We start from the raw sequence: 19,495 nt of genomic DNA, 5'->3' as shown, positions 1-19,495 counted from the left end.
GTGTTTTGAAAGGTAAGCCAACTGCTGGGTACACAAGACCCTTGTCGGGGCCAAAAACCACACCATCTCCCACAGTTAATTCCTTGTTCTATCTCTGTTTCAGAAATTTTCTTACCTGGTGGACCTGACAGCGCTCAAGTTCGGCCATAATTCGCATACTGGCTCTGACAAAATGGTCATGCCCCGATCGATCAGACAAATAAGGATAATGAACATACATGTAAGTTTTTCCACTCCCCGTGGGCATCTTATCATCTCAGCATTGAACTTGGACATTATTGACGTGTTTTGACATAGATCTCACCACAGCTATTATATTTGTCTTCATACTCAAATCAAATATTTCAAATTGGTAGTTGCGGGGCCGAATGTTGTCCATGTTCACCGAAAATTGCATTAAAGCACAATTGAGACTGAAGACTGGCATGCTTAATTCTTCGCTTCTTTTTGTAATGGAAGAGAATAAGCATAACCCAGGGTTAGAACGACACGTTGGTGCCCAATTCATGTGGTATGCAAAGGCTATTAACCCAATCATAACGTGCGACGTGGACTGGGGATCCAAGGCAGCCCGTCAAATGTACGGGTCTCCCTATCTGCGCCTACTCGAACCATTTCAAAACTTGTGGTTTCTGGAGTTGGTTTTTCTTAATTACAGGATCCGTGCTTCGTTGGCGACAAGAGTCCCATTCAGTCCTGCAGTCCTTTTGACATATCCTAGTCGGATGATAGGGCCCATCCGCCCCACCCCAGTGTCCCTAACATTGCGCCCCGCGAGGTATGCCGCGGAGCAGATGATGTGAATGAGATACTGAACTCATGGTAAACTATATCCTGTAATCCGACTGGTTGGTAGTTCTTGGCGGCCTCCCACGTCAACGGCCTCCCGCGTTAGTAGCCTGCATGTTCGTTTTTTTGACATGGATCCTGACCTGCTCTTATCCCCGATGTGTGATATGATGCCAAGCGTTTATTGGCATTCAACTTCGGCATTCCTCACTGTCATATACCACTTACCCAACTTTTCCTACAACCACCAATCTGGTTCTTTTTACTACTTTGCTGCTGACATCTCTTTCGCACCTTTCCGGTCTACACAGCATTGTAGATTGTGTTGTACATTCAACCACGTCAAATTCTGCATGCGCACCTAGTCTGGTTTGGACTGTGGCTGGTGACCTAAAGCTCCAAGGGTTACTTTCAGCCCAGATGGATGAAGTAGAGAGAGCCTTTATCTTGGCCAGTATCTCTTTCACCGGGAGTGGTGGCATGCGACGTTCAGGTCAGATTGGTAGCAGTACACCAAATATGACTCGCTAATGTTCGTCCTGCACAGCTTACAAAGTTCGAGGATCCGGTGCTTCACATTCTTTATCATTGAGTGGATGCGTTGAAGTTGCAGTCCTTCTATAATTTATAGCACACATTGCAACCTGGCTTGACGTGCCAAGCCAATTACGCAAATTCATCGGAACAGTAGAATGACTAACAAATTTGTTACGACGTAGTCATGTAGCAACAATAAACTTGCTTCACTTTCCCATTTCGAACAGAAATATGTAGGTGGGAACTAGAAAGCTCCAAGGCCCCACATAGGAGGTTTCACTGACATAGCTCAGTGTTATATTTCAGGGCGAAAAACCTATCTTTATAGGCTAGTATGCCACTTTCGACTACGCCCTGGTGATAGAAGACGGGAGGTCCAAATGCTACGCAGGCAAGTGAGCTGCACTAGAATCATTTGATCTTCTACCACCACAAGCTCAGAGATACGGCGAGAATAGTCACAAATATCAACAATTTTTAGAAGGTTCAATTCCGCAATGAGGAAGAATCAACACTGCGAGATGCGAACTATACGAGGATCAGCAGTCGGCATTGAACCGGACAGCGCAGATATTGATAATTCTCATTATGGGCCATAGAGCGTACCGACTGCTCATAAAAGGATACATCCCAATATGCGTAGATAGGTATCTTAAGAGGCCCTTTCGAATTCGAGTCAAATGCTGAAACAGCATGTACTACCTAAGTGGCACTTGCGGAGGACTTGACTCGGAACCACAAACCCACCAGGCCAATAGATATGTCCTTCGATTTCGTGTAACCATCAGCACGGATTATTCCAAGGAAAATGGCGCAACAAGACCCGAACCGCTCGACAATAGCGAGGAATGAGGTTATCAACATGAGTTTTCCGGGTATACTGCTGCTAAATGTAAACCTCCTGCCTGTCGAACCTTGCGAAATTCTTATCCACTTTCACGGCTAACTCTAAGCGTTTGTAGCTCACTTGGCTAATAGCAATATGCGATTTAGGCAATGTTTTTGGTCAAGTTCATATAAGTCAGCAAGTGACAAGAGCAACGCCGACCTCTGAACCCACTCTTCGCCCATTGAGAGCTTAAGACTCCAGTCGGAGATCGTGCTCCTCAATCGTGATATGCCCTTGGAATGTACGTGTCTTGGCCAGGAAGTTGACCACCTGCGAAATCCTCTGCTCAAATGTCTATGGTGGATGAGATTAACTGGATTCAATTTCTGGGCCTATTGAAACTTTGGTTCGAGAATCGAGGTAGAGAGATCAAGCATCCCATGATACAATGAGCGTAGAGGGACGAAATGAAAGCCCGTGGGCTGCATGAATTGTCTTGCTGCAAGAGAAATGCACCCTTAACTATTGGAGATCTTCTGAAAGCTCCCTACATAGAACAGTTGATGGATAGGGATATCCTAAGCACACTGACCCTGATTAACTAACGTAATTCCCGGCTACCCTAGCTGCGACAGAGTGGCCGTTCAACGAAGTTCCATCTGCGATACCACACTATATATACCGGACTCTGGGCAGTATCCGCAACTGCGGATATTAGTGATCTTTTATGGTCTTGTTGATTAGTGTTCCGCCCAGAAATACTTCCCGTGACACTAGCCACCCGGTTACCCTGGCCACCCCAAAACACCATACTGAATGCGTTTTTTCGCAACTTCATATTTCAACATTCAACACTGATTATCAAATTCTTAAGACATCTTGATGCTTAATACGTCGTATTGGATATTTATATCAGGTCGTATAATATTCCAAGCCGTAACAATACAGGCATCAATGTCTACGTCGCTCGATCGCGGCGCACTTTTGGTGAAAGCGGTGTTTAATCATTCCTTGGAGTAATCAAGTACGCCGTAGTAATTTTCAGTACTACGAAATAATATCATGTCAAAGTTGAAGTGGAATTTTTTGCTCGTTGTTGATATATTGTGACATGAAATATTGCACTTTGTACGGTGCTTTGGGGTGGCCGAGACGGCCGGCCTCGCGAAATCGGGGAATCTGACGGCAAAGGCGATTTGGGATGCTGAACACTTGGCTTCCAATATTCAAGGGGTTAACGATAATCAATCTTCGATGATTTTTCAATTGGGGGTGGAAGTTCATCGGGGGGAGGATGTTCAGGTTCCATCTCTTCGGCAGGCTTCGTCGTTATCAAGGTTTCCTTTGAGTTCTTTTTCACCATGGTTATCTCCGAGAATTTGGCAGGGATGGGTTGGAGAAGAGAAAGATTTTGTAGGGACCTCTTTTCGTTTCTCAAATATAGAGGATAGGGCACCCTGGTCGAAAGATGAGGGGCAACGCAAGGATGAGCTGTTCAGCAGGGCGTTGAGACACGTCACGCGTGAATTGTGGATCTGGCGTATTTTTGCGTTCTGAGCCTTCTAAGCCGTTTATCTGTGCCTTTGTAAAGCCTCAACACTGCGTCCCGGAACTTTTTGGTCAATAACTGATTTTTTGGTCTATTGAGGCTGCATCGTGTCTCGTAGGCCAATGTTTACGCTACAGACCGTATAGTGCATCCGTGATGTATGGACCCACCAGTCTCGAACCACTTGGCATAGAACACGGAACTCTTTGACGTGGCAATGATCACGATGAATGCTGTACGTGTACATGTCACGGACCATGCGACACTATGGGTCGCAGTCTACAAAATGGCCACCAAGAGCCCAACCGCCGTTCCGCAGCCATGACCGCCCCAAGGTCACGTGTAAGAAACAACAACCGAAACCATGGCGTCTCCCCACGGGGCGGAGCTATCGTAAGACGGGACAGGCCGTGCAGTGGACGCTGTCCTATGATAAAGGGCGTTGCGTGCGACGAACTAGCTTGCGAACGACCCACGACTCCTGGGCAACGACTGGAAACTGTGGTCAGCCGCACGACAAGGACCACCTCCGGAAACAGGAGAGACTCACGACATCACGTGACAATCCCCGAAAATGTTAGAATCACGGAAGGAGGACGGACTCATCAGGCGATGAGCCCTTAATGGCGGGATCACGGAAGAAAAACTTATCGGCCGATGAGCTTTTTCGCATCAGTTGATGAGTTGGCGCTCATCAAGCCATAGGAAGGACCGGATTATACGGACACTGATTTAGCACCATGTATTTAGATCTTCGCGATTAATTGCACATGATTGCTTGGTTACAACCTTGAGCACTTCGCACTTCACAGTTCACTTTAAAGACAACCCAACCTACAAGTAGGGAATTCACTCAGGAGGAACACTTAGTGATTACCCACTCGGCACGCACCTCTGGCACGTCCTGCAAGACCCTCATCTAGATCCAGCCCGCAGTAAGGCTTTGCGAAGCGACGGTACGATCGAGAGACCAGTCTTGGGATTCGCATTTGAAATAAGGCAAGTATAACCAGTGAACTTTCTAACTCACAGTGACCAGTTCAAGGAGAAGATGATTGACCCACATAAATTGCGGTTGTATCTGCCCCCCCTCCCTCTGTGACCACACTTCAGGCCTATTATAGAGCTGTAAACAGACTCCCTCCGGTTGTTCTGTCTTCCAGGCCGTTAGGACCCACAAATAAGTAAAGGTCAAGGTGGAGTGAAATACCTAAAATCTCCTGCCTAAGATGAAATCTCCACATTCTCTGTCCTCGGCATACTTCTTAACGTAATATTATCATCATCACGGAATGTTTTTTGGTATGAAATTCTCATGTGAAAACTGCGTCGTCTGGACTGTGTGAATATGGTACGTTCATTCAAATCAAGAGATGTAAAGAGCCATTAGATTCTCAGCTGCTGTACCTCTAATCCCGACGCAGCTATACGATGACACACTCTTCATGGCAAAGTGATCGTGGTTGTTAAGTTAAGCTGAACTGAGAGAATGTAGTCTATTCATCTAGAGATGCTCAAGTGGTGCTGGTTTCTCGAAGTGAAAAATGTGACCGCGTTTGAGTTGGATACATTTCGATTGAGAAGACATCGAGTTCCTTGGACCAGAGGCCACTTACGTTCACCCAGAGTGAGCAGAAACCTTGGACCGCTTCTCTTTCTTCTTCATCTTCTTTTTTGTCGTGGGTTCATGGTCGCTTAAGATCGCAGGTTCTTCGGTTGGTGCAGGAACTACGTCCACTGACTCAAGGCTTGGACTCACAGTCTCAACTTCAACTTCAGGGAATGAATTTTCATCAACCGTTTCGTCAGGTATCTCAGGTGAGTTTGCCGTATCAGCCGGTGGAAAGGAAATATTAGATCTCTCTGTACCCAGCATCGCTACTTCTTGCAACGATTGAATTCTGAGTTGCGTCGATAGATCCCGAGCATTCGCGAGGCTGTAACCTAAGAAATTATTAAGGTCTCGTGTAAGAATATCAATGTCTAGGCTGAGGAATCATACCGTCTGTTCTCAATTTGACAAACTCTTTGCAGGTCTCAAGGCCCTTCTGCAAGGTTTCAAGCTCCTTGCGAAGCTGCGCACGAATGTTTTGATTCTCTTCTGACTCGCCAGCAATTCTTCGGACCAGATCTGTGGACATGTCGAACACTGTCACTGGAGACAAAATGCGCGAAAGAGAAGCCGTAAGCTTGCCTTCTACAACTTCGTTGGCAATGTCGTCCACGAATCGCCTCAATGCTACCTGTCTCAAGTCAATTTCATGTATGCGGTGGAGCGTGGGAATGGATTACCTTGTAGTAGGCAAGCATGCAATCTAGTGCCTCGATCGATGCGTGATGGGCCATGTCAGTCTCTGATTGTTGTGTGAGCAGATTGAGAAGGTGCAATAGGTTAAATGATCTATCTGCATAGATAGACTGCTCTATAGAGCTTACGCCAAAAAACTGCTGGAGAGTTGCAGCTATCTTAGTTCTCTGCCGTGCCGTTCGACTTTCCTGTAAGTTTTCAGTGAAGTAGTGATTGTAGGTGATCGGATGGCCAATTCGGTGAGGTTGAAGAAGCTCCTTGACCTTCATGCTCATCTCCTCTTTGATAGAGTTGCAGGCTGGATCAATGATCTCCCTAATCAGCGCCGCTGAGGTGGCCTCGTCCGAGGTATGTTTGACCACAAGAATCAGAAACTCTCGAGCAGCGGCCCAAAGGCTATCAGTATGGCGGTAGGTGAGTTTCTCCCACGGAGAACATTGTTCTAAAAACAGATCACGAACGATCATGGGGTTGAAAGTCCCAGGAAGCTCGCGCCCCCTGGTTCTCTTGAGGAGATCGCGGATATGCTCGATATATTTCTCACGGGTAATGTCAACTTGATGCTTAGCCGGAGGCTGTTGCCTTTCAGCGTCAACTATACGACGTTGATGCCCACTTTCGTCAATAACATTGGCAAACTTCTCGTTTGAGTTTTGCATGATGGCTCGGATTCTCTTCTGACACCCATCGGGCGAGTGAGCGTCACCGAAGAAATTGTCGTTGTACGTGCCGTCGACAGCTGCTTTGACCAGTTCCTGAACACACTGCGCTATGTTCATCAGATAGGACTTCTGTTCGTTAATGCTTACTCGAGGTTCGCCGAGCTGTTGCAGGCGTGTTTCGCATTGGCCGGCTTTATCTTCAATTTCTCCAATGAGGCTTGGCAGCTCCGTAGCAATCTGTGAAAGGAGCACCGTACTCAGCCGGCCTCGCAAAGTGGTAACGCCGACAATCGATCTCGGTAAGTCTTTCCAAATGCCTCGAGAGAAGAATTTGAACTCCTCAACATCGCGCTGCTCTCGGGTCGATTGCCCGTGGTCCATATCCATGTTCCTCAACACATGCCACCCAAGCCGAAACTCCACATCTAAATTCTTCGCCAGTGAGACGAACATTGCTTCGCTTTCCGAACCAGCGGCCAGTGTATCAGGTTTTGTGATGATACCAAGTGTTCGATTTCCGAGTTTATCCGCGCTTCGAGCCAGTTTGAGGACGATTTGATTCGCAAAGTCATTCTTCGCGGATACGACAGCAAGTATAATGCTGCGTGGCTCCTGCATGTAGGACTGAACTACCTCCTGAACAAGTTGGATATCCGTTGCCGACTGTTGTTTGGTTTCTGAGTGGATCAACCCCGGGAGGTCAACAATGGTCAGATGAGGCCGATCCGGTCCGGACACCTCGACTCGCAACAAGTCATTGGAGAATGCTTTGCCGCGAGTGTTTATTCCCATGGCTCCCTTTGCCTTCTCTATCAACATCGGCAGACCTTCAAAGCTGTCAAGCTGTTCGCAAAATTCACCCAGGGCTCGTTGCTCGACCTCACTGCGGGTTTGATGGGGAACAATAGATACACGAACCCCTACTCTTGGGTGCTTTCGAAGAACGAGCTCGGTCGGAAATCGGGTGCATAAGTTGCTCTTCACGGGAAAAGTAACACCTGAAATAGCCTCTAGAACTGAGCTCTTTCCGGAAGACTGGTCACCACAGACAATGATCTGGGGCAGTGATACATAGTGATCGATGCCTTGAGAACGAAGAGTGTCGATGGAGTTAAGGAGGTCCAGCTGTTCTTCGGAACACAGGTCCTTCAAGGCATGGGTGTTAAATCTTCGTTTCTTTTCTCCTTCCCCACCTACTTTTTACTGTACTCTAATCGCTCAACTAGATAGCTTAGAGAAGGAAAATCCGGGATGCAAGGGCGGGTGTCCCGAAGACCAATGAAAGTCCCGGTCACTTGATTGAAATATCTTTAACTTAAGGTAAAATTGTGTTATCTGTGTTTCTGGATTAATACTGCAAACGAGTGACGGACTTGTGATATATTCTGAAGGTGACTGTGAATATAGCCAGAGAATAATTCAGGGCGATGACACAGTAACTAGTCACTGATGAATACTATCAAGATGATCAGGCAACTTCTCTGTCTCTTGAAACGTGGTGACAGATCAACCTTGAACTTAACACTTTTCTAGCACATTATACTTCGGATGAAGCTTCCAAAAACGGAGTAAATATGCCGTGGCGAGTGAGTGCCACGGCCGATTTACTAAGCCGTCTAGACCTAGTACGGTAATTTTCACCATCTTTGCGGACATTTCCCTGGCTGTGATCGAATCTTCCTTTTGTCACATAGTAAAGCCCGACCCGCCCAACAATGTGGCTTAAAATTGCCGTTTGACTAAGGCGGAGTTTATTGCTAATCACATGTCAAGTCTAATTCGGAGGTGATGCAGGTCTAGGCATGCCTTATTTGAGCGAATCTGCGACTTGTTCCACGGAACAATCCTGGACCTGCGACATAATTTTTCCTTGGAAGCGTATCTTCCCTATTATGTGTGCAATGAGGTAGTATTCTAAGTGGTGACTTGAATGAGTAAAATGACTAGTCGGACAAACAGATAAACAATTTATCCAACATGCGTAAAAGGGTATCGAGAGGCTTCAGTAGTAGTATCAGGTATCTCTTGCTTTAGATTGGATCTGCATCCATATATAGAATGGAGGTAGGCCCATTCCAACCTATGAACTAGGTCAATACCTGCTTGACAGCGAGTCTATGCGATATTGATGGTACCTCTAGATTCCCGATAGATTCTCCATGTCATGTTCTATTCGTTTAGCTAACAGAAAAACAGATAGATTGCTTACATCCAAGTACCTTAACGAGTAAGAAACAAAACCAACATCACATCTTCTTCAATCCAGCTCTAGCTAAGCAGTATGAATCAAGGGAAAGAACTGCAGTGAAAGGACGAACAAAGGCAAGGATTCAAACATAAACGATTAACTTGAAGGCATCTCGCTAAATCCAGTGAATGCTATGATCGCGTGTGTGTATTAGATGACAAGTCATAATTGGCAATCGAAAGCTTTGATGTATTATCGTACGGCGAAGAAGAGGCTTGATTTAGAAGTCAATCTCGAATGAATTCTGAGTTATCCTGTCCGTCTGTATGCTAAATCGCCATAGTGGGGATAATCCTCTCAGTCCGAGGCGATCTGTCGGACTAACGGTTTAAGAAAGTGAATTATGCATTTCCAAAGCTGTGTATAGACAGATACGAACGTGTATTGACAAATAAGTACGTACTGTAAAAAGGCAAAGCTTCTTAAGGGGTAACGCCGGGAATTAGGTCATTTCACATTTCGTCTTTTGCATAGTATGGCGAAATCGGCACTTTGAGGAGCATCTCCTGCCGATAGGTCTCTGATCAGTCCAGGAAGGCCTTCTGGTACAAACCTGCTTCCAGACACACCGCTATTGTGACTCATTGGGCCTGAAATTCTATCGTTCGTGGTGTATATAAGAGGTAGGTATCAGGATCATGCTTAGGAGAATTTTGGTAAGGACACAGGGTAACTCTAAAATGTCATCGTGCTTGCATAGAGAAGACCGTGCTAGTATGTTTCTGGGTGATTTCATTTTTTCATCTCAACACATTCCAAGAAAAGATCTAACAACATGATTTTCAAGACTTCGCGTACCATTTGAGTTTGTTGAAACTTGATGAGTCCGATGGCCAGTCTGACGAAGCACTTCTTGCCCCCGTACTGACTGGTACGGTTCTCAACCAACCATCGCTCGGCCCTACGCAATATGGACTACTAGGGGGCGTGAAGAGAATCGATACGCCTACATACTCTACCATGGACGATGAAGTGACGAAAAATGATCCCCGGTTATTTTTCAACGTTTCATCACCGTCGAGTGTGTTCATTTGCGGCTCCCAAGGAACCGGAAAGAGTCACACGCTGTCTTGTTTACTAGAAGGGTGCTTGATTCCATCCAAAGCCGGCAGACTGTTAAGTCCCTTGACAGCTGTCGTATTTCACTATGATACATTTATCTGTGACGGTGGTGGCTCGCCCTGTGAAGCTGCCTTTCTGTCATCTCATCCCGATCTGAAGGTCAGAGTGCTTTGTGCTCCGACTAACCTTCGTACTATCAAGGTAAGGTGGGCAAGCATTACTGAAGCTCACATTGCTTACAATACTACAGGGTACCTACTCAAGATTCAACATCGAGGTACAACCTTTGCAAATTGATCAGTCCCATCTGAATACCAAACGAATGCTGGATCTCATGTCAGTTGCCCGGGATAGCGGCGCTGGCCCATTATACTTGCAGACTGTTCAACGGATACTACGAGAGATGCGTCTACTCCAACAAAGCACAGGACTTCCGTTCGACTATCAAGAATTCAAGACTAGGGTACTTGGTTCCGGGCTGTTGACTGGTCAACTGGAGCCCTTGAAGCAAAGGTTGGATATTCTTGAGAGCTTCATGCCACCCCATCAGGCAAGCGCGGGTTCCAAAATCAAGAAAACGAAGGCCAAATCCCGAGATGGAGGTTCAAACTGGGCACCCAAGGTACTGTAATCCAAGTTCACCTCTGGGACACTTGAGCTTATCTGTGATTCAGGCCTCGCAGTTGACAATCGTTGATCTCTCCTGTCCTTGTGTTTCCCCTGATACCGCCTGCAGCCTCTTTAACATTTGTTTTGAAATCTTTATGGAACAAGATACCAAAATTGGTAGAATCGTCGCCCTTGATGAGGCCCATAAGGTGCGAATGATAAATTCATTGTGTTTTCATTCTACTTACTCGCTATGTAGTATATGAAAGATTCTGTCGAAGCCCAGAATTTCACAGACACCCTTCTCTCTACTGTTCGACTACAACGTCACCTCGGTGCTCGCATCTTTGTTTCAACTCAGGAGCCAACCATCTCCAGCGACCTTCTCGATCTATGCTCTGTCGCTATTGTCCATCGGTTCTCATCGCCTGCATGGGTGCGTGCATTACAATCGCACGTGGCTGCTGCAGCTTTAAATTTACACGTAACGAAAGATAGTCAGGCAAAGAATGAGCAGGCACCCCTCGATATTCCGGCAAAGCTCTCTATCTTTCACCAGATCGTCAACCTTAAAGTAGGCGAGGCGCTGCTCTTTTCGCCGGGTGCCATGCTAAGCATCGTGTCTGAAGAGCCTGAGCTACAAGAAATGGTCAGATTAGGCTCCGGATATATGACTATCAAGGTGCGAGGCAGACTCACAGACGACGGCGGAAAAAGTGTGTTATCCACTTGAAACTATCTATGAATATGTGTTTGATAATGAGGCTTGCTGTTACAGTAATGTTTCTCGGGGGCGGAACATTAACCAACAAGACCATAAAAGATCACCCATATCCGCAGTTGCGGATATTGCCCAGAGTCCTATATATAGTATGGTAACGCAACTTGATATTTCCGTTGATCGGCCACGCCGTAACACTTACCTTCGAGGACATTTTTCTTCCGTCGACCTGCAAATTTTTCCTGACTAAATTTTTTTTTGGGCTGCAAAATTCGATTAAAAAGCAACACTGCATCGTTCGCTCTCACATGGAGCTGGAATCACACCGCAGTCCAGGTATCGCTCACTGCTAAGTATAACTCCTACATAAGGACATATCATTAATATCAACTTATCAGTTTCTTCCCTAGGCGTTGATTTTTATGCGACGGATGATAATAGACGAATGGCGCTCTCGTACGTCGCACAGAATGGTGATCCGGCGCTCGTAGACTGTTTACTCGAGTCGAGACTGGCCGACCCAAACTTCCAATCATTAAACCTTTGGCTCGTGCTAGCAATCCTCTGTCTTGATCTCTGAAACGATTTAGTGATTGACTTCGCAGCCCAGTGTGAAATCGGCAGTTGAAGGACGCAGCGGAATTGCGGTCCTTATTCAAATTCAATTTTGGATCCAGTAACATTATCCATCGAAAACTAGAGTCCTGGATACTGTATACCTAAGAATATATTGACACCGGGGTACCTCGACTGCGAACCGAAAAGCAAACAGGGCAACTCTCCCGTCACTGTCTGACGTCTCCCAGTAAGGTGCATGGCGGAATGCTGTGTTTCTTTCCCACGAAACCACCCATTGAGCGCTCTCCCCCCCACCCCCAATCCCCCACGTTTATCGGTCTCGGGGATTTTGATTGTACGTGGGTCTTCCATGGTGTCGATGTAGAGGGTGCACAATTAGACGGCATGTCATAGGGAAAGTGAAGTGTCTCGACTTTTGCTCGTTCCGTCAACGTGTGCCGATGCACCCGATACCATAGCCAAGTGTCCTTTTAAAATGCCACAGGTGGTGTTAAATTTTCGTATCCAACAACAGGTATGTGTAGATCTGTCGCGGCAAACTACAGTAGTATAGACTAATATTCGGCAGAATGAATGTGTTCAAAGTTCGGTGGTGGTTGCTGTTTATGGTGTGAGATCTAACATATAAAGGGGCCACTTGTCATTAGGATGTATAATGAGAGAAGTATATTCGAAAATCCCGCTCTTCATATTTCTGGACTGAAGATCCCCAAGAGGACCTCCGCTGGGATGCTAGATTTTTGCTGGATAAATACAAAGCTTTGAAATACGTGAGCCCGGATGAATCCCTCGACGAAAACGCTGTCGCCTTAGTAGAGGAGGTATTAGCCCAATGAACCTATGATACTGTTTTTAAGTTGAACCTCGTAGCCATGCTGGCACAAATTGATTGAACTGTTCTGTGGCCTCGTCGCAAGAGTCAAATTGTTCGTAAGGAGGAGGTGGAGGGCGAAATTTCGGTGGAATTTCCGCTAGTGCGACCGTAGAAGGAGCTTGAATTGGCCGGAGGACGAGGTCTTGAATTGTTGTCTACGGAGACGAGGAAGTCAAGCCTCGAGAGCGAGAACAAGTCTGCAACTGGCGTGGCAAAGCTGATTGTGTTTACAGCATTACATGCCACGAAGGCCAGGCAAACTAATCACGTATTACCAGTTAAAATAAATATAGAACGGTCTCGGCGCTATGAGCCTAATAGATTTAAGGGCTCCTCGACCAGGTCTCTGAACTATTCCCAAGCATAACAACACGAGACCATGCGTGGAAGAAGGGTATGACACTTGCGATCTCGAAACACCACAGTCTGGAGCTCTGCGGGGCGAGTGACACCTGGATCCTCCAGATCCAACGTTTCTGTATACTGAATCAAATTTCGTAGACACGTTACCAACTCATTCTTGTCTTTTACTTGGCGTGCAGGCTCTCTTCTCCGAAAAATCGACAGGAATAACAGGAACTAGGGCCTTGGCTTTGGAACGCTTCGACCAATGACATCTCTATTTTTCACTGTCCCGAAGTGATAAGTCTGATTTGATTGTCATTGGCCGTTAACAGGCAGCTGAAACCCCACACTTGGACCTGGACCGCTTTACTTGCACTGTTCGAGACATATTTCTGAGAAATGCTATCGCCTTGCTAAAGTAGCTAATCTGAGGTAAATTTGTATGTATCCCTTAGTTGAACACCTCGTCCTTGAATGGCTGCTTAAGTCCGACAGGCTTGAGGTGGTGGACACTGCATATGCCGTCTTTAGATATGATACTGCCGTGGAACTGATACAGGAGAGAACGCAGAACTAGCCCCTGAACTACATACACGTATTTCGTCAAAGTTTGCGGATTGGCGCGACTTGAAGCAGAATCGAGATCAAACCCCGTTCGAGACGGAGTCCGGGAGAGGACACAACAAAAAGTCGTGGGTGGCTCCAAATTCACCAAAGGGAACAGTTCGTTGCACGATCCTCTGGTAATCGTCATGGATTGTTTCCCAAACTTTCCAGACTGCATTGTGACTGGGCTTCCTGAGGAAACAAGCGAGCTCTTCAGATGGTGCGCCCGATGAATCAAAATGTTAAGTTATGAGAGATGAATTCAGAAGAGTTGCATAGCTGGTATTGCTGAGAGTTCCCACGGGTGGTTTTACGGTGGCAGGGAGAATCCCGTGGTGTTATTTGGTCCCGGCTCATTCCCAGAGCCTGGCAGGCTTACAGAATCAATGTCGCGTCTTCGCCCAGCTGTCCGTGGGGGTTTCGTTCTTAATAGGAAACAGCATCAATGCTCAACTTCAACAATGTCCTCAAGGCTGATTCGGCTGGGCCTCGAAGAAAGGGGATCGGTAGAGCCTCCGCATGTGAGAATTAACGACCATCAGCAAGAAAGCTTCCGATTCACTATTGCTTGATGCGATTTTCCTCCCAAGACCGTGAGTGAGTCGTGTTGGCTTTGGTGAAGTATCAAAGTACTACTAAGGCGTGACAAATGCCGAGCGCGTGATGAATATGGGACCTTAATTCGTCACTAAAGTCTTTCTGTCCCTTCTTGAAACAACCGACTTCCTGTGCTACCACGCGATGAGGGCAAGAGAACTGAAAAGCGCCTCGATCCTCTCTCTCTTCCGACCTTATAGCATCACAGAGCACCCTCTAGACTGTGGCGTTCTCTCATGTCTCACGGTGCCATGCCTGGAGCAATAAAACACGATGCTGGGCCTATAAATATGGGATTTAAGTGAATGGAATTCTGCTAGTACTGCCAGCCCCGCTTCTGTGATACCCTGTGCCTTAGTGAAAGCGTTAGTGGGTCTGTGAGGCTAAATTCTTTCGTAACCTGCATTTCTATGTTTACCTACCTTTGCCGTGCCTAATTATTTGTAGCTAGTTTAGCAAGGCAATTTTTGTCAATGGGTAGCGAATGAGCCCCAGTAAATATACGCGCGTAGCAACGGGGGAAAATGCTTCATAGGCTATATTGACTCAATTGACGTAGTCAAGTCTAGCGCATTGACTGGACGTATGAATGGAACCCCGCATCTCATGATTGTAGAAGTCATACCTACTTAGAAGAGCAGATATAAAAGGGCAGCAGATGGGTCAGTGGGATCCATTTTATGCTCTCTTTCCGCACCGATTCCATATATCCCATTGTATTCGAATCAAGTCGCCGCAATTTAGCACAATCTTCAGCATATGCAGCTTTAATGAACGAGTGCATGCCTGTGGTCACTACGACAGATCTCTGAGGGGCGACCCTTGCCACGAGGCTAAGAAAAAGAAAGAAATTTGCGTGTCAGGCTTGAAACACCATTCGTCAAGCACGGGCAAGCGATATTGTGGTTATACAGGGTGTGACAAAAAGGCGTCGCCGATGCGCGAGGGTCCAGGTACTTATTATCTAGAACGTACTTTCTGAATGCTTATCTAATTGTTACAGGCGGCAGACGAGATGGGGATTTCAACGAGTACGATATTGACTGGGAGCAGTACAACAACTAGTCCGAATGGGACAATGGTACGCGGTGTTTACCATTAGGGATATGGAGAAATGACAGTACGGTTGAATTGGTGCCTGTTAGTATCTTGGGAGTTTTCGGATAGCGTCGGATATGTCAAGTCGATCTTCAGGGCGTTCACACGTTAGTCCTTCGCCAATATTTCGGATGATTGTCCCGGAGACCCCATTATCTTCAATCGAAGCCAGTTCTATCAGCATCTTTCCAAATGCCCACCAGTCATTTTGACATCTCTGGTCGAATGGCAATTCAAAGGGTGAGGAATCGTTTCGGAATTCTGGTGCCAGATTTTCATACGTATATCCCACTCCAATGTCAATCAAAACTGCCCCGTCGGCTGCGTCGATAACAACATTCTGAGGTGTAATATCCATGTGGGTTAGAGACGAATCGTGCAACTGCCTCAAAGCACTTGCAAGCTGGTAAGGCCAAGTCTTCCAGGCTTTTCCTTTCCCATCTCGCTGATTGATTGCATTTTCGAGAGTCCCCTTAGGATAATACTCTTACACCATCCCAAGAATAACATCAACACCTTCGCTTGACGGTGATGTTTTGAACGGGCTTGGTGATTTCACCACAGCTACCAGCTGAACGATGTTCTGGCAACCCCGAAGTAGCAAGATATTGCGAAGCTCTTGTTGGAAAATAGTTGTGTGATTTTGTTCGTAGAAGGGATGTTCCACTGTCTTGTAGATAAATTCCTCATCTCTCCCGTTCCATGTGGCCGTGACCAAAAAGACATTGTTCGAGATCTGTTCCTTCTTTTCAATCTCGGAGACAGCCATTGTTTTTAATCCTGAGTCGATATTATAAATTGGATATTGTACTCGTGAGGCATCCTCTTGGATTGTGTAGACCCAATGGGTGTCACTTGGCTCGGTGTAGTCGGGTTGAGATAGTAGTTTCATTGGGAGCTTTGGAGAGCACGGCGGATAAGATGCTCTTTCGATCACGAGTTCACTGACCGTATCTGGGAGCAGAGGAACGGAACGAAAGTCGATAAGGCGGATTAGAGCGTCAAGCTTCTCCCTTCTCATACGGAGACCACATCTTTTTTCGATGCCAATTTTGGCCTTGAAAGTCACTTTCACATGCCACTTCAATCCGTCTGCGTGAAAAATGATGTTCTCGGATCGTTCACATGGCTCGGAATCGTCTGCTCGATATTCTTGGTCTTCTTTGTAGGTATTGGAGCGAATCTGAAGTTGCTCAGAGATAGACGAAGCCATGATGAGGGCCTTTCATTCAAGCTTAAAAAAAACGCATATGGGCAGTACAAGACGTGGGTTAGAAAAGACAGAAGTGCAAACTAGGGAGAGGGGAGGGCTATTTTCAATTGTGTTTATACGCGTGCTAGTTGAGTTTCCCCAGTAGACCATAAGCGCATTTCTTATATTCCAGAATCTACGCTAACCTGAACAAGCATAATGGTTAGGCTGATCTGAGACCTCATCACTTCCATTGGCAATTACGTACAGATGTGTTACGACGCTAGCCAGGTCGAGCAATTGAGGGAGGCTGAGCCAGGCAAAACGAGGGAACGTTGACGACCGATGAACCCCGCAGCAAGCAGATACCTGACCTGGAACAGGCCCTCACCGTCTACCCACATTCGGACGCCAAGCAGAAAGTTCCTATCCGCACCTGGACGAAATTATTCTGTGGCCGCTTCAAGGACTGGAATGTGTGAGGGTGTCAGGACGTGGTGGAGGGTCTTATTAAGTTTGCCCAGATCGCAGTATAAGAATTATGAGACCCATAGCTCCTGAGAAATAGCACCGTGGTTTCAAGCACTTACGTCTCCTGCGAATAGACATTTTGCTCTTATGTGGTATCGGATCCTGAGAATAGGACCAAGCTCAAAATCTGCCTAATTGAGGACTGAGGTTAATGCCTCAGCCATCTCCACAGTCCATCTCAAGACATATTTTTGATATCAATTTACCGGTTTCTTCCCTAGGCGTTGATTTTTATGCGACGGATGATAATAGACGAATGACGCTCTCGTACGTCGCACGGAATGATGATCCGGTGCTCGGAGACCATTTATTCGAGTCGAGACTGGCCGAGCCAACTTCCTTGGGTTTCATGGCTGTACGGCTGTTTAAAATGCCTCCCAGCATCTGGATAACGGGGTAGTACCTCGATCACTTATGACTACGCGGATGAACCCTAGCTCTCGAAGCCTTGCAATCGCGCACCCTTCATGTACGCTCTGGAGTACATCTATTCGAGGACCTTAAAGACCTTCATATCTTCATGTCCACGCAGTACGTTACTCATATCATGATGGTTCTACGGATTTATGTGGCATATAGCATTATTTTTAACATATATTACAGTACGGTCAGTGCTCGAGCTTAGCGCTCTGATCTTTCGTCAGCCCCACACTGCAATATTCTTTTTATATCATCATGGATAGTATCAGGACACTGTTGTTACGTAGTGCCAACCAATTACTGTGAGTCAAAACGTCCACATATTTTACTTCCTCATTCCTTCTGCGAGCCTCAAGAGTCTCTCTCAATCGTACCGTCGCTTCGCAGAGTCTTACTGCGGGTTTGACTCTGTTCAAATTTTTGCAGGACGTGCTAGAGGTGCTCACCAAGAGTTAATCACGAAGTTGTATCACCAAGCAAATCTCCTAGCTATAGGTTAGGTTGTCTGAAAGTTGGGCCGTTAAGTGTAAACTGCTCATAGAATTAACCCCTCAACAATATGAAATTCCTCCGATCTATACACACATGCTACTAAAAACGTTGTTACTCCTTTAACATCGTCACCGCTCATGGGTCATGAATTAAACGTACGAGCAACAAGCAAGGGAGATTAGAATCAAATGTGCACGTCCAAGAAGTCTAGAGATATTGAGAAAGTGTGGGCAGTGATTTCATATGCGCTTTTCAATAGATTGAGAGAACCAAGTCATCCTCAGAGTACACTGCTCGGGCTATGATCAGTTCATATGCCTAGTGAAGAGGGGAATGCTCAAGGCAGTCTGATCTCACCAGACAGGTCGAGTCATAGAGGAACCAAACCAAAACCATAAGCAAGCAAGTCCCGGAATCCTCCAATGTAATCGTGCAGTCCGATATCAAGAACCAAGGGCAGGAATCAAAAAGAGTGTGACATTGCAAGTGTAAGGAATCTGACTGTAAAGACCGCCCTGAATCCTCTCTTCAAACTGTTGATCAAGAACTTCGATGATGATCCTAAGAATCCCGTAGCCTAGGTCTTAGATAACCTCCCTGGGCGATAAGGCTATTAGGCATCTCTCACTACTAAACATCCACCCTTAAGTACATGCAACCGAATCCCCTACTACACTAGGTATGATCCGGTCACATCACGTTACATGCTCTCATCGTAGCCGAGAATACACGAGTCACGTGGCACAATCATCGTGCCTGGTAACGTTGACCTATCTCAAGCCCTGCCGACTGACCAAGTTGACTGATGAAATACGTCGCTTTTCACCGCAGTAGCCTTTGATACATGAGAGGTCTGTAACATACGCGTGAGAAGTAAGCCAAATTTGATAGAAGGATACTCGATCACGATTACGCTTGATCAATTCGCACACGACCAACTTCATCAGACTTGACGACTAGTAGCTTCATTCCGCTAGGTTGCAGAAGCATTAAAGTTCATTGCTACAGATACCTCGTGAATGGTCTATTAATAATCTTGCTAGCTGGTTAGCCTCCGGCTACTGACGGTAACTCGTAATTTGAGTGCACCAAAGCTTTTCTACACCGAAGTCCACTCCTCCAGATCATGCGAACGAAATTTCTACTCACTGGTGATTCTCGCATGACATACAAGAAACAGGAAGATACAAAACCAAGATCTCTATATACCCCGAACATCTTTTTGAGTACTCTCGTTTCTTTTACAGAGACTGTAGATACAAAGAAGTGGCTAAGTGTCTTTAAAATTCTACGTTAACATTATCACAGTGCAGACTATACATTGTGTTGTTATGCAGATCTTGACCAAATCCTTCCCGTCCGGTGCAAGAAAGAAACCCAAGGGCTCTTTCTAGAGATATAGGGTAAGCTCGGTAGGCGGATGTGTGAGAACCAACTAGGTCCCGAC

General features: G+C 46.2%; 3 protein-coding genes across 3 annotated transcripts; 1 reads left to right on the top strand and 2 right to left on the bottom strand.

Moving 5' to 3' along the window:
• Window positions 1-5,680: 5,680 nt before the first annotated feature.
• On the bottom strand, window positions 5,681-7,820 carry N7539_008781 (dynamin family protein; the record flags this gene model as incomplete). Its single annotated transcript, XM_056938376.1, has 2 exons — window positions 5,681-5,947; window positions 5,997-7,820. Coding segments are annotated over 2 exons (2,091 nt in total), but the record flags the coding sequence as incomplete, so codon positions are not given.
• A 1,782-nt stretch (window positions 7,821-9,602) lies between these two features.
• Window positions 9,603-11,326, top strand: N7539_008780 (uncharacterized protein; the record flags this gene model as incomplete). Its single annotated transcript, XM_056938375.1, has 5 exons — window positions 9,603-9,636; window positions 9,710-10,185; window positions 10,235-10,606; window positions 10,659-10,802; window positions 10,853-11,326. The coding sequence occupies 5 exons, from the start codon at window positions 9,603-9,605 to the stop codon at window positions 11,324-11,326; spliced, it is 1,500 nt and encodes a 499-aa protein (XP_056786383.1).
• Window positions 11,327-15,900: 4,574 nt separating this feature from the next.
• Window positions 15,901-16,626, bottom strand: N7539_008779 (kinase-like protein; the record flags this gene model as incomplete). Its single annotated transcript, XM_056938374.1, has 1 exon — window positions 15,901-16,626. The coding sequence occupies one exon, from the start codon at window positions 16,624-16,626 to the stop codon at window positions 15,901-15,903; it is 726 nt and encodes a 241-aa protein (XP_056786382.1).
• Between the last annotated feature and the right edge of the window lie 2,869 nt (window positions 16,627-19,495).

Source organism: Penicillium diatomitis (genome assembly GCF_028827545.1).
Source record: "Penicillium diatomitis strain IBT 30728 chromosome Unknown utg000014l_segment0_segment0, whole genome shotgun sequence".
NCBI classification, from domain to species: Eukaryota; Fungi; Ascomycota; class Eurotiomycetes; order Eurotiales; family Aspergillaceae; genus Penicillium; species Penicillium diatomitis.
The sequence above is the reverse complement of the archived record's forward strand: the minus strand, read 5'-3'. Positions and strand labels throughout refer to the sequence as shown.